Below are 15384 nucleotides of genomic sequence, written 5' to 3' on the forward strand. Positions count from 1 at the left end.
GACAAAGGCGAGGCCTTAGCCAGTCAATTTAAGTTAATGGGCTACCTGCCCAGGCCTATTTTACTTGCAGCAATAGCTGTAACTACAGACGATCCTACTACTCCCTGACTTGCTAATGACAGGCATTTCCTTCTCGCTCAGGAGGTGGATGTACAATTTTTCAGGTGGAAAAGGCTTCTCTTGGTATCATAAGGTCACCACGTGTGAGAGACTGCCCGCAGTTTCTGTAGGTGAGACTGACTCAGGCCTGATGCTGTATGATTGCCTTGCTTTTCCTTAGGACCATGTAAAAGCAGAGAAAAGGCAGGGAAAAGGAGAATGCAGTGAGTACGCAACACTTCCACCTAAGGATTCTGTCTCATAAAATGCATAGCGATTGATCTTACATTAAAAGAAGCCCAGGGCTTTCAATAGTCAGATTAAAAATGCACTAATAAAGAGGTAATTTAATATGCAATTTCATGCATTAATAATTAGCCAAGCAGTTCTGAACTTCTAGGTAGAAAGCTATGGGAACATAATTAATGAACTATTAATGCCAAAACAGATGTTATAATAAAATGAGACTTTAATAAATCATTTATTAAGTGGCTACGAACTACTTTGTTAACATCTAAAAGGTAACTACTATGCGACTTAATTTATAGATGGAAACTAAGGGCTGGAAGACAAACAATCACTGAGGGTCAAGGCTCATTACTGAGTTCCTGCACGGTACCTTTAAGTGCTATTGCTGGTCTAGGTCAAGCCTACGATTTTCACTGGCTTCTGAGTCCTCTTGTAGCACTACTGCTACACGCAGAAGGAGCTGCAGTACAACAGAAAGGACAGTAGGCTAGCTCCAGGCTCTCAACATCCTAACAGCTCATGCTCCTAATTGTGATAACTGAACTTAAGGAGAAGGAACTGGGAAAGGACACTGTACCGTATTGAGTGCAGGGGCCGATTGCTACAGAGTAAGGTAATTTTGGACATCAAAGCTAATTCAAATCTCAATGTGAATCTCACATATCTGAGTTTCAATGGAGGTTGCAGAAGGACCAAAGCAGATTACCATGTGGGAAAATAGAGTGTGTGGGAGTATTGACTGTCTCCAGGAATAGCAAATAATAAATTTATCAGAGGAAGAAAATACGTATTTTTGTGGAAGCAAGAAATTGCCTGGTGAAAGATAAAAATGCTTCCTAATGAATCAAAATTAAAGCTATGTAGGCAGGGCAGAAAGGCTTGTATCCTTTCTGTGTTTATTAATATAAACTGTAAATTTCCAAATCATCCAGATATTCAGGGATTATTCCAGGTAAATTTTACCAAATATTATCTACATCCTCAGAGAAGAAAAGGACAACAGGTAAGAGGAAGGAAAATCTAAACCCACAATTCCCCAGAACTGAATTTTATACTTTCCAGCTTACAACGCTTAGATGATAGGAAAGTAATTAATGAACAAGTGTGTGTAAACGCTACCTACGTGCCAGGAATGGGGGGACACCCTAGATCCAAGACAGTTAAAAGGCAGGTGTGCGTCGGGATGAAGTTGTTAATAAAGCTGAAACTGAGCTAGAGAATCATACTCAATAGGGAACCTTAACTAAAAGAGAGAAAAAAAATCAATGATAAATAAGACTGCTTCTTCACCTCGAGAGTTCCAACCAAGTGAGACTATTAAAGAAACCACAGTAGCTCTGCGCCCCTGCACTGTGAGATTTTCACTTCCCGGCTTAGCGTTATTCACCGAGTGCCTGCAAGTTGAAACATCATTTCTTTTTATTAGCACCACCATAAGAGGTGAACCTTGGCTAACAAGAAGATCAACAAAGCTACACCACAGGTGGGGGTTTTGTTAACACGACACACAGACGTTAAAAGCATTACTCTAATTATTAGTGAGATAATATTAACTGCCGCCCCCCCCCATATCCATTCACAAAACTATGTCATCCCATTGATGTCTCATTAGGGGTACAACCTTAAAGTGGAAGAAATCCTTGGGAACTGCTTCCCTTGGGAATGATTCTACACACGGATAGGATGGATTGTCTTCTAACTAGCTACTTTCCTTCTGAAACTCCATTCACCCCAGATGACCACACACGGAATAACAAGGAGGCACCATATCTTTCTCAAAAGCGTTCTACATGTCTTCACGGTAACACATGACTTCCCGGAATCCCAACTCTCTTAGGAACTGTTTTTGAGGCTTTTGTGTTATACAACATCACTAAAATTAAACACCTTTCTGATGATTTAACACGACATATTCCATAAATCTTTGTCAAAACAATTATTGTCAACCACAACACAATTATCCATATTCAATTTGATGACTCAACTGGAAAATTACTTTTTTCCTAATAAAATTTACAAAATGACAATAGAACACCAGTGTTGATTAGATGCTCAGTGGGTACTAATTAATTAAGCCAGGTAAATTTAGGTCCCTGCTAATAACCTTGTGAGGAAAAAAAAATCCATACACATGCTTCTTTGTCTTGGATGAAGGGAATTCTCCTGTTTGCCTCCTTTTCTTTCTATTTCTTTTCCTAATTTCTCCCAGAAGGGAAATACAAAATAAAAAATAAAACTAACTATTGGCTGGCACTACATATAAAAAGGTAAGAGTTCTTTGTAACCTTGTTTAGGTCAACAGTGAAAGAAAAGAAAAGATAGAATGAGAATGATTTTTTATTGTTGGTAACTGACAGAGAGAACCTCCTCAGTGCATCCTCGGGGCAGAGCTGGTATAGAACCAACAAGTGATGGCAAGAAATAGCAGCTTATTCATCACTAGTTCTTCACCCAGCAGATCATCGAAATGTCGAAGTTGGCCATGGGTTCTGCATGGTGTGTGTGTGTGTGGGGGGGGGCGGCGGGGCTGGAGGCATTCTCGCACGGGTTCAGAGTCCACTATTTTTGAGCCTTTATATGGTGATAATTCGTTTCCTCTGAGCCTAATAAAAAGTTAGTGAATCACGGAAGTAAGTACCAGGCGTGGTAGAGGATGCTTGCTGCCAAGCTGCCCAGAAATGACTAAGAAGGTAAATGACCCTTTGTCCACACCACAGCACTGAGGAGCAGTGACTGTCCCCGTGAACCTGAAGGAGTAGGAGTGTTATGAACCGGGAGCTGTTTAACAATGAGATGAATTAGCTTAGGATAGGTGGCTTCGAGTTAAACTTTCGTGTGAGCAGACAGACACTAGAACCTGGTCCATGCTACAACTCGTAATTTCAGAACCCCAGCGAATCACACACCGAATATATTATGCTGGTGATCGAGCCAGAAGACGGAAATGAAGACATTAACGAATGTGTCCAAGTGGCTCTTTTTTGTGGGGTTCAGAAACCACTTGTCTGACCATAACCAGAGAATCGAATTTTTAGGGAGAGTGAGTGTGTTCCCTAGGAATTTCCTAATAGAACTCAGAATGAGTACATGGCTTCTTTACCCGGAAGCTTGGTTTGTGGGTGCCGTATTTTGAGGCCAGGGCACTTCTGCAGGGGCCCAACAGATCTCTATTTTGGGTGTCACTGGAAATAATGCCAGAACGGAGTTTAAAAGAATGAGTCTGATCCCCTCACATTGCAGAAAACTATTTTTGACATAAGGCCTTCCGACTTACTCGTAAGCTTTGTACTTGGGGGGCGGTCCACACCACCATGAGCTTACAAAAAATGGTCAACACGGAGGCTGTGGAAGTGTAAGTCTAGAGCCAGTCAGCTGTCAATCACCATCACCGGGTAAAGCCGCATGGGATTGACAAGCGCTGTTTATATCTCCTTCCATTCCCCACCTGCCTGAGAAGTACAGATGTGGAAAAAAAGGATTGCGGTGAGGAACACCTTTGCTGAGGTGATGCAGTCTCACCTCTGATCAGGAACAAAATGTGTGAAAAGATGAAAAAGTTCACTGATCCAGAGCCTAGGAAATTTCCAGCAATCTGGAACCTGCCTTAAAAAAGACACAACACTGGGGCTATAATTACGATAAATTTCTGTGAGTGAGGAAAGCGCTGGACTAGTTTATTTTTGAATTTAGAGGCTTCAAAATATGCGTGGTCGACAATCAGAGCATGTACCCTCCCTGTGCTCTGAGTGATCTTGATGAGCAAATGGTTTGAAGACTTCAAGCGTCGCGTTACCTGCTTTCCAGTGGAACATTACTGCCAAGGACCCAGCTGTCCTGCAGCTGGACGGACTCGGGTGTGGTTTGCAGCTCGGCGGGCAAAGCAGCCGGCGGGGCCGGACTCTGGTTCCTCCTATTGGTCAGGGAGTTTCTATTGAGAGAAGTGATAGATGGGTGATGTTGGGCCGAGTGCTGCTTATGGGAAGGCGGCAAAGGCTGCAGGGTAGGTTGCCCTTGGTTGTTTGCAGGTTGCTCTGCGGAAAAAGAGAAACAAAGAAAGACCTGTTATATTTTTCCGTGTGTATGTACGTGCGCACGCATGCGGCCGCTTTCCGCCAGAGCTGCTGGAGATAACTTAAGAGTTAAAAACTGCGTGGAAAAGCCACAACCTGACGCATTTGCATATTATTCTATTAAGTGGGTGCTCGGTGACATTCTCAAAGACCAAGTTTACCCTTGATATGCAAAGTTCTAATTAATATACAACAGATGGCAAAATTGCTTTTGGTTTTAATTTGTTTCAGACTTTTTTTTTTAATCTGGATTTATTAACACCTACAGAAAACAACATCTGACAGCTCCCCTAATGTGCCTTTAGATTTCAGATTTTTTCTTTTTTTATTTTAACAAACCAAGCCTGAAATTAAATGGGTGATTTTGGTCGAACACAAAGGTTTTCGAAATGCATATAATCCCTATAATTATTTAATGGAGTTTTTTAAAGCTTTATTTAACTGCGATAAATTATTATGAGCTAGTTGCTAACCAGCGGTAGCCTGCTAGAGTTTAGCGCATCCCAAACAGGCGGCTCCGTGCTCTGATCCACTAATAGACGCTAAGCATTCTGTAGCAGAAGGTCACTCCACGGAGCAGATGTTGCTTCATGGATACTTAGCAGGCTGAATCACATCTGATTACAACGTCAGAAGCCTCATATACTTAATGACCGTGACAGCCATTAGAACACACACAGAACAGATTCTCTAGTTTCACAGTGTGCAGGAGAACTACATTTCTGGAGTGAGTCGTAGGTGACCAGAGCGACTCCTACCAATAGATCAGTGGTACAGATATTCTGCTCCAAACCAGAAGCAGAAGATGCCCAACGATTTCAAAATACAAACACAATATTGCATTATAACTATGGGGGTAACACTCTAGAGCTAGTAAATCGTCAGCTAAAACCACAGGCCGTTGCAGCATCTGAGATCTACTTTGCATGTCTTAGCTTTGGATATATAGTTTACTAAATTGACAAATACTGTATTTTACCAGAAGGATGATTCCTTAATTTAATATCAAACTTATTATCTCCTTCTACACATAAGATACCTATTATTTTTATTAAATATAATTCAAAAATGCAATATAACTTTAAAGTATCTTATTAAATCATGCTATTAATATAAATACCTATATTAAAACAGAATAGGAAACGCCATGACTATCTTTCAAAGACTTTGAAATCCAGCAGTGGTTATTAAGGAAAATAATATAGTCATGCGCTGTAAATCTGGTTGCATGAAATGAATGCATGACGGGCAATAGGGTGGGCTTTATGATCAAACTTCTGTAGCAGATCAGCAATAAAGATAGCTCCTCCCACAACACATAATGTCAGTGATTATTATATGTTTCTACCGGTGTCTAATAATCCCTATCCTGTAGCTTAACAACCAACGACTTCTCACTCTTGAAAAGAAATGCAGAGACAAAAATATCTAAATCTCTAACAGCAAGCGAATTCCTTGTGGAGCTGCTGTTCCTAAAGTTCCCCACACTAGACACCTCAAAAATCTTCCCTGATTCAGTGTCTTGGCGATCAGGACAAATGAAGGTCTTAAGTCTCGCTAGAAAGGCAGCATGCCTTAGAAGGAATCGCAGGGCTAAAACGGCACAGAGTTGAAGTTCTTTCACGACACCAGGCCTCAGTGTAAGCCCCACGGAAGATTCATTATTCAGGTCTCGTGTAATTAATTAGAGCTGTCTTCCTCAGCACCGGTACACATGAGATTCTTTATGGAAAGCTGGAAGGCACGTTCAGAAAGCTCCGCACAGTCCGCCACGGCAAGCGGCAGCTATGGGGGCGTGGGATGGAAACAAAGAGAGCAAGGAAGAAATAGTTCAAAGGACAAGGTGATGAGGCTTGGCCGAGAAGGCAGGAGGGGCCAAGTGACGCCATGCTTTTGAGTTTGGTATCATCCAAGCATGGCATGGCGCTTTACCCATGTCTGTTACGGCAACTACTAAACGGTCAGAGGCGTCGAGGAATCAGAAAACCAAAGTTAATTCTTTGTGAAGCGTCATGGTAGAGCCCGTTCTGTATGATCTCAGGACAACTCAACGGATTCAATCAAATCTACTCCGTTGTCCATTTACGCCTATATTCGGCAAACGTAACCACATTCTGTGCTACAGGGATGTGCTGAGTCGGGGCCCAGGTGATTTCACTCTACAAACAGGGAAATAGCATGCGTGGATGTGGAGGTTGCTATTAAACGCTAAATAAATTTAAGATCTCTGCCATGTATTTGAATGTGTTAGTTTAGGATTCCTCTTAAAACAAATCAACACGCAGCCACTATGGGAAAGTTCCATTTAACGCACCAAAAATCTGCCCCGAGTTTCCCGAGCTTAAGTTGTTCACTTTCTAAGCATTTAGTAAGGACTTGGCAGCCATGACGCAAAGACACCAGTACTTCCCATGGCCCATCCAGCCACTTCAGCAATGCAGTACTGCTGCTGGGACCACTTTTCATTTGGCTACACAGCCAAGAGATCTACCAGGCCAACAGGTCCAGATGCCGAAGGTCCTGATCTCTACAGACTCAGATGGGAGCGTCTGAGCAGGATAGCTGAACGTTTAAATTCTACAGCGTATGGATAGAAGCAATATCCACAGACTCAGAATTCACACCAGTTCTCAAGATTCTGGGCAAATGCGACATGACTGGAGTGTGCATTTATCTCCACCATCTACTCAACATGGAGCAAGCATATAAATCCTAGCAAGAAGAGATAGAGCTAAACACAGCCAGAAGAGATGACAGAATAAAAGAACAGAAGTAGGAAAGAGAGAGACAGATCTAGGGCTACACAGCTCGCTACAGTTTTAAAGAGGCATAAAAATTTGGCTGTCAATATCGCAGCTTCCAACACAAAGAATAAATATGATCAGTTGCATGACTTGGAATATTTTTTAAAAAACAAAATATTTGCCTAAAACAAATATAACTATGAGTCATACTGAGAACAGAGAGAAGTCATTTTAGAGTCTGTAAATAAAGAATTACTGAATATCCAGGGAAGCATTTAGGAACCAAGGTTCAAAATGGGCATAAAGTAACAGAGAACAGTGTCTAGAGTAGAGATTATTAAGATGCTTGAGAGGCTAAGTCAGGTGAGCGCATCTCATAGGAACAACGCAGGCTGCACCTTCGGCCTTTGGGGCTGAGCTAATCCACGGGGGGTAAGCTTTGCTCAGAGTCACAAAAAGGTTTTAGATATATGGATTTGGGACAAACTGACCTCATGCATCACTGAGACACAGATCTGAGGATGCCACTGTAATTCTGGAAAATTACAACCGGCTTCCTAGTGCCTATCAAACAAAAATAACCTCAGAGTGAGAGGGGTATTTGGTCACAGAAAGTCCGACATGGGGAGCTGGAGAGACGGCATGTACTTTTCTCTCAGAGGTCGTGTGTTCAGCTCCCAGTACACATGCTAGATACCTCACATCTGCCGAGAGATTTGATGGCTTGAGTTTCACGAGCCCCTAAACTTACATGTATACACCCCACACATACACATACATATTTTTAAGACAATATAAATAAGTCTTTAAGAAAGAAAGTCTGACTGCCCCAGGGCTGGAGAGATAGCTCAAAACACTGGCTGCTCTTCCAGAGGACAGACCCAAGTTTGAGTCCCAACACCTCTATGATGGTTCACAAACATCCCTGACTCCAGTTCCATGGGATCTAATGCCCCCTCCTGGCCTCTGTGGACACCAGGCAGGCACACAAGTGTTACACAGACATACATGCAGGCAAAATAGGTAAAATAAAATTAAAATGAAAGGAAAAAAGGAAGTTCAGCATACATCTGGCAAATTTTCCCTCAGGCATCCTCTTCATCCATCTTTCCTCTGAGCTGTAGTTTGCTTTAATCTATTAAAACATTGTCCTTCCTTTTTCTACATGCAAATCCCACTTGCTTCAATCTCTAAGAAACACAACACTCCTGACTTTGCTCGGAGGATATCACTTATCTCTTCCCTGATTCTCCTTAAAGAGTTTCGGTGAGAGAAGTCCTTCTGTATATGTGTTACTTTTATTGGTTAATAAAGAAGCTGCTTCCAGCCAATGGCTTAACAGAAATATAGCCATGGTGGAAGAAATACATATAGAGAGAGTAGCCAGAGTCAGGGAGAAGCCATGGAGCCCTACTGGAGAAGCCACACCAGACGCTGGACAGATCTTTCCCTGGTAAGCCACGTGGTGATACATAGATTAACGGAGATGGGTTAGTTTTAGAATATAAGAGTTAGCCAGAAAGACGCCTAAGTGAACGGCCAAGCAGTGATTTAATTAATATAGATTCTGAGTGATTATTTCATGGTTTGGGCAGCCTCGAACGAACAAGCAGCCTCCAACAACAAAGTTTCCTGTTTTTTTTTTTCAATAGCTCCTTTTACTTTTCCCTTTGTGCCATGGTTACTTCTGCAGGTTATGACCCCTTTATCTTCTTTAATTCATCTTTGAGTCCATGCTACACCCACAGATAGGTACCTTGCTCAAGTCCCCTCTGAGACACTTCTCTTTGCTGTCGATGGGAACGAATACAGAGACCTATAGCTGGATGATGTGCAGAGAGTGGGAGACCTTGGAACACTCAGTCCTAAAAGGGAGATCTCCATCCAACCATCCACACAGGGCTCAGGGATTATGCAGAACTGGAGGTAGGAAGGCTGTGAGAGCCAGCGGGGATCCAGACACAACAGGGCCGATGTACACATGAGCTTACAGAGACTGTGGCCACACACAGAAGGCCTGCACGGGTCTACGTCAGATGGGGTCCCAGTGCGGAGAGAAGAAAGTGGACATAAAATCCCACCTCTAAGTAAGAAGCGATTTGCAACTGACAACTTCTGGAAAGCAGAAAGTCAGTTGCTTTCTCCAATGGAGTATTTCAGGACGTATCAGCCACACCCCAGGGCAGGTCCCAGGCCTAAGAGGAGTTGTCCCACATGAAACAGACTTCACGCGCTTTTTGATTTATTTTGTTTTTGTAGTTTTGGTCCTATTGATTTTTGTTTTTGTGGGTTATTTTCTTTTTTGAGAGAGAGAGACAAAATATAAGACAGAGAAAATGTCAATTGGGGGTGGGTAGGGAGGTATTGAGGGGGGGAATAATACGTGAAAAAATTAAGCAAAAGTATGCACTGGCTATGTACTTTTGAGGAATTACATTAGAAAGTATTAAGCAGGTACAAAGCAGAGCTTACCCATATTATTTTTAGTCAAAACGCTCTTTGTAAAGAAACGCCAAGGTCCTTGGAAGCACACGAGCACCGTGAATTTCTTAGGATTTCATAGCACTTTCACAAAGTATCGTACCTCAAAGACTCTTTACAAAACGTTATTGATTTCATGGCATTTATGTGTTTGGATGTGAGATGGCCCTCAGTGCTTACATGTCCAAATCCTGAGCTGTCTTTCCAGGTATCGGACCACAGCAACAAAAAGCGACTACAAATATTTTGCTCTTTCAAATAAAAATGAACGAGTATTTATTATTAAGCTAAATAATTAGCAAATTAAAAATGGAAGGAGAACAAAGCCACTGATTCCAAATACTGGTTTTTAGGAACACGTTTTGCAACTGCATCTGTGTTTTGATACTTCAAATCTACTCTTGTAAAAAAGATCTGCCAAAAAAAAATGGAAGCTTATATTTTATATATTCTTATAAACTACAACATAAAAAGAGATATTAAATATTTTATTATTAGATGGTCTGGCTTATCAAATACATAGTTTCCTTGTATCATAAAGCTTATTCTTATATATGCTTCCAAATAAATAAATGTGTGTGCTCACATGGTCATGAGTGCACGAGCATGCATGTGAATGTAATTGTCTTTTGGAAAATAACCTCCTTAAAATTATTCTCTACATAAAAAAGTAAACTCCCTGACCTCAGGCATTATGTAAAGCGCTCAATCACTACCACATCTTACTCCTTTCTTCTTCTTTCCTTTCTCATGGTCACATTGCCCTTCAAGCTTCCATGAGAGCCCAACAGTGACCTGGTTTTATTTATTAAGTTGCCTGAAATATATATATATATATATATATATATATATATATATATATATATATATTTGCCAGATGCTTTTGAGCCTCGGATTTTATTAAACACAAAGGCTCGACAAGAAGGACTCTGTTCTCTTTGCAACGCTGGCTATCAAAGTGCATTCTCTAACAGCGTCCCATAAGGCCGTCTGCTTCTGTGTCAAGGCAGACAACAAACAGGCGTGTTGACAATTAGTGCTAGAAGCCACAGAAGTTGGTGCAGAATGGGTAGACTCCGGTTAGATCATGCTATTGACACAGATCCTGTATTACTGGAGCTCTGTCTGGGGCAGAACCAAACCTTTGGACTAATCTTCCTGTTCAACAACCCTACTGACAGCACCAAACGAACCAAAATGTCTGACCACGCAAAGGATAATAAACTGGGTCTTTATTTTTCATGGAATACGTTCTTCAGTGTTACTAACTGTTCTGAGCACTGTTTCAAGACCTAAAAGACACAGTGCCTGGGTAACCATAAGTGTTAAAGGTAACTGTTATAAAGACCAAGGAGGAAACAAGTCCTTTGGGGGCGATGACACATCTTGAGGGAAAACCAAACAAGAGAACCCTTGTCAACCATGAATACTATAGTCACTATAAGTAATGTCACTCGACCAAGAGTTCCTGAAGAGAGCTCTGCTTCAACAGAGAAAACCTCACACACGTCACAGGAACAAAGGTAATCCAAACTCGTGCCTTTCTACCAAGAAGGACCTTGATCTTGCCATACCAAGGACATCAAATGATTGAGCACAACCGGGCGTATTTGCTGACTTGAATAACTCTTTAGACGGAGTCTTACTATGTTGCTCTGACTGGCCTCAAATTCACAGGCTCCAACAATCGTCTTTCCTCTGCCTCCCGAGAAACTGGCACTGGGGCAGCACACCTCCACATCCAGCTGAGGTGTACATGGTTTGTGCGTGTGTGCACGCGTGTGTGCCTGTGCATGTGTGTGTAATGGAAAACCCCACTGGCGCACCACGGTTCTGCAACATCCCCTCTGTGGTTCACAGGGAGGAGGCGGCTGTGTTGCTCTGGGGACAGAGTAGAAATGGACTTTTGAGTGTGAAAGCTGGGAGAGAAAACAACACCTGGTGGGAGGTAAAAGAGCAGCGTGTGCATCTGGATGTGTGGGCTCTAGGTGGCGGCAAGCCAAAGGTGAGTGTGAGGTGAGAAGAGAGGAGGAGAGGGGGGCTGGCGCCTGCACTGGGCAAGTGAGCACAGTTGGGACAAGAGCTGCTACAGTCCCAGAATGCTTTGCCCCAACTGCATCTTTCAGGATTTCCTTCCCAGGATGTCAGAGGCAGGCTGGCTTGCAGAGGTTCCCCAGGGTAGACAAACGCTACTGTGAAGGGAGCTGGAATACTGGGACGCTTTTGAATAGAGCAAAACTTCAGTTTGAGGAAAGTGTGTTAATAGCAAAAGGAAGGTGGACAGAGGGCAAGGGAGGAAGTGGGGAGAGTGAGAGGTCAGGAGATGAGGCAGAGGCAGGGGAGTGCAGAGAGGGAGGATGAGAGGATTGAAACATTTCTCCCCTTTTGTTTTTGTTTGATTAAGATGGGTTCTCAGGTAGCCCAGGCTGGCTTCCAACTCTCGCCACAACAGAGGATGATCTTGAACTCCCGACGATCTTGCTTTGACTGGGCTCACGGTCTGTAAGGCCACACCTAGTCCATGCTGTTTGATGTCTAGGTTGTGAGCAAAGCTTCCTGTATGCTAGGCAAATGTGCTAACCAACTGAGCTATATCCCAGCCCGAGACACTTGGTTGCATTTGCAGAAGTGCTAAAGAACACCACACCTAAACATAAGAAGCCCTATCTTTGTCTGCATCTTAAGACCATACGAGTCTTAGATCCCCTGAGCAGGACTTCTAGGAGGGCTTCTAGGAGGATTTCCTAGTATATATAACCAAGTGGGGTGGCTTAGCTCTGCTTTGTTTCCTAAGGGCTGGTGTGCTGGGAACCCCAGCACAGCAAGGTTCAGAGTTAGGACCTGATGTCCATGACAGTGGAAATAGCAAGCTCTAAATAAAACAAACGTTTCCTTTGTCCCAACAACCTCACACAGATTATAGATAATTGCCCACTTCTCTAGGACAGCAAAAACAGCAACCATCTTCCTTGTCAATGGAGCCAGGGTGTGAGTCAGAGAACACAGGTCAAAAGCCATGCCACAAACTCAAGAGAGGCCACATCAAAGCAAGGATCCACAGTCGGGAGTTATCTTTTATCTCTTCTCTCCTTTACACCCTACCCTAAACACTGCATTAATAAGATAACCATCGAAAACGGCACAGCGCAAATCTGCAAAGAAAGAAAGATACCACCTCACTCGGGGAATCATCTTCACACAAACCTCTTCCTCTGCTTATTACTTAATCTCAGATTCTCGGGAGAATTAAAGGCCTCTCCAGAGCCCTCATTAAGATACAGCACGGCTGGAAATTTTCTTCCCTAGAAGTTCACACCACACGGTTACACACGCAAAATCAAAAACAATTTAAAAACTCTGATTTTCATGTAAACACATAATACAGTTTTTGTCTCCATCTATACAACTGATTAAAAAACTATTTATATAAAGATGTTTGACTATGAAAATCTTTAATGACACATTAGCAAGCTGCCCGAAGACATACCATGACAAGGAATACGCTTACTTGAGTGTGCAGAGGTTGGCCAATTTTCTCAACTTCTAGGATCAGGAGGATTTGCTTTTGTTTCTTGGAGTTATACTTCCATGGGAGGATTAAAAAATAAAAAGGCAGCTGAACATGGTGGCACACGCATTTGACTTCTGCATTTGGGAGGCAGAGGCAGGCAAATCTCTGTGAGTTTGAGGCCAGCCTGGTCTACAAAGCATCAAACAAACTCCAGGACACCCAGGGCTACAGAGAGAAACCCTGTCTCAGAGGAAAAAGAAACACACAAAAACAACTTCTTCAGATCTTTACTTTTTGTGGGGGAGGGCAACCATACTTCCTACCCAAGGTAATGTGACAGTTCTCAAAATGCCACACCCAGGGTCCTGATGAGGGACATTGAGTATTTTTACGGACTAATGCATTTAGGCCATCTGTTGAGCATCTGCCAGGCTGTGTTCTAGGCAAAGAGCAGCTGCTCATCCTAGTCCTGCAGTTGATCCCACCCTGTCCTTTAGGTTAGCATCACTGAGCCTGAAAGAACGGATAAACCAGAGCATAGGGGACGGAAGAAGGGCTGAGAGCATTGAAGCCGCAACTGAACCTCTCAGAGGTGTGTGAATCTCTGGAATCTTCTTAATGTGCACAGAAGAGAGCAAATGTAATGCCTCAACTGTACCTGAGATCCTAGGTAATACCCTGACCCTTGGCATGTTCTATTTTCACAGGGTAGACAATAAGGAATTCTGCTGATTGTCTGAAATGCTTAAGGATTTAAAATTTAGAACACTGGAATTAGATGCTATGGGAAAGGAAATGAGGGAGTTTGGCAAGGAGAAACACAACCTCTGGAGTTAACATCTCATTGGATGGTTTGCAATGTGTACAATAAACCACTAGAGAGTAACCATCAGTCGGAAAGCTGACCCAAAAAAATCACTCATACATCAAGCAGAATGGTAAAGAATGTTTACCTATGAATGGGTATTCGAAGGCAGGAAGAACGGGAAAACTCAGTGTGCATTCACTAAGGCCAGGAGGACAGAACAGAACTTTATTTGGATTTCCACAGCCTTCTCCAAAGTTCCAAACACCACGTTTACCTGTGCAACATTCTACAGAATATAGACCTCTCCTCCTTTCTTATGACTAGCTATGCTTTTCTTATATCTCACTAGAGAATAGCATAGAAAGAAGTATTTTTACTTAGGAGATAATGTCTCATGACTAACATTAACTTCTTGTCTTAGTCAGTGTTCTTTTGCTGTGAATAAACACCATGAACACAGCAACGCGTGTAAAGGAAAAGATTTAACTGGGGGTGGCGTACAGTCTCAGAGGTTTAGCCCATTATCATCATGGTGGGGAGCACGGCAGCATGCAGGCAGACATGGTGCTGGTGAAGGAGCTGAGAATTCTACATATGAATCTAAAGACAGCAGGAAGAGAGAGACACTGGTCCTGGCCTGGGCTTTCAGTGCTCTCCCAGCCACTCGCTGAGGCTTCAGTAACTGTAGGTGTTGGCAAATTGGAAAACCTTTTCCAGACCCCACCTCTGGTACCCAACTCTATATTAGTCAGCAGAAGTTAGTGAATGAGTCTCTCTATGAATGGAGAGGGGATATAGTAGAAAGAGTTATAGGGTGTGGTCCAGCTAATTCAACAATGACTGCCTATGAGGTCTAAGAAACCACAAGGCAGGCTGTCCCAGCTGGTCTTCTTATACAGTAGAATCCTGAAGAAGGAGGCTCTATTGCCAGTGAAGGAATGGATTTGCTAGCAAGGGAGAGAGCAAGCAGGCGAAAAAGAGACAGCTTCTTTCTTCTCTGTTCCAGGTGTGGACCAGACTAGCAGAATCTTCCCACCTCAGAAGACCTCGATTAAAGGTGCATCTTCCTACCTCAAACATCCAGATGAGAACATGAGAATTAAACCCATTTCATTGGATTTAATTAAGAAAAATCCCTCACAGGTGTGCCCAGCATGTGGGTTTTAGTTAATTCCATATGGAGTCAAGTTGACAACCAAGAACAGCCATTACAAATGCATCTCTTGTCAACTTGACACAGCAACCTATCTCCCTCCATATGTCAAACCTCTCCAAATGGAAACAGTAACCATGCCATAATTACACCGAACATGATACAACTATCCCATGTGTGTAACCCATAATAGAACTATCCCATATACAATCGCGAACACATTATATATCTCACCAAGGCATAGTTATGCCAAATGTGATATGGTGTTT

The 15384-nt window shown here is 42.6% G+C and overlaps 1 protein-coding gene across 4 annotated transcripts in view; it reads right to left on the minus strand.

Moving 5' to 3' along the window:
• The window catches only part of Tenm3 (teneurin transmembrane protein 3), a 448945-nt gene that overhangs the window by 189074 nt on the left and 244487 nt on the right, over positions 1–15384 (minus strand). For all 4 annotated transcript variants that reach the window (XM_041673596.1, XM_041673595.1, XM_041673594.1 and 1 more), the window contains one exon: positions 4142–4379. In XM_041673596.1, the coding sequence (XP_041529530.1) occupies positions 4142–4379 (238 nt within the window). The remainder of the gene's footprint in view (positions 1–4141; positions 4380–15384) is intronic.

The sequence above is a fragment of the Microtus oregoni genome, unplaced genomic scaffold, assembly GCF_018167655.1.
Source record: "Microtus oregoni isolate MIOR12 unplaced genomic scaffold, Mior012 000024F_ref0000369, whole genome shotgun sequence".
Classification (NCBI taxonomy): domain Eukaryota; kingdom Metazoa; phylum Chordata; class Mammalia; order Rodentia; family Cricetidae; genus Microtus; species Microtus oregoni.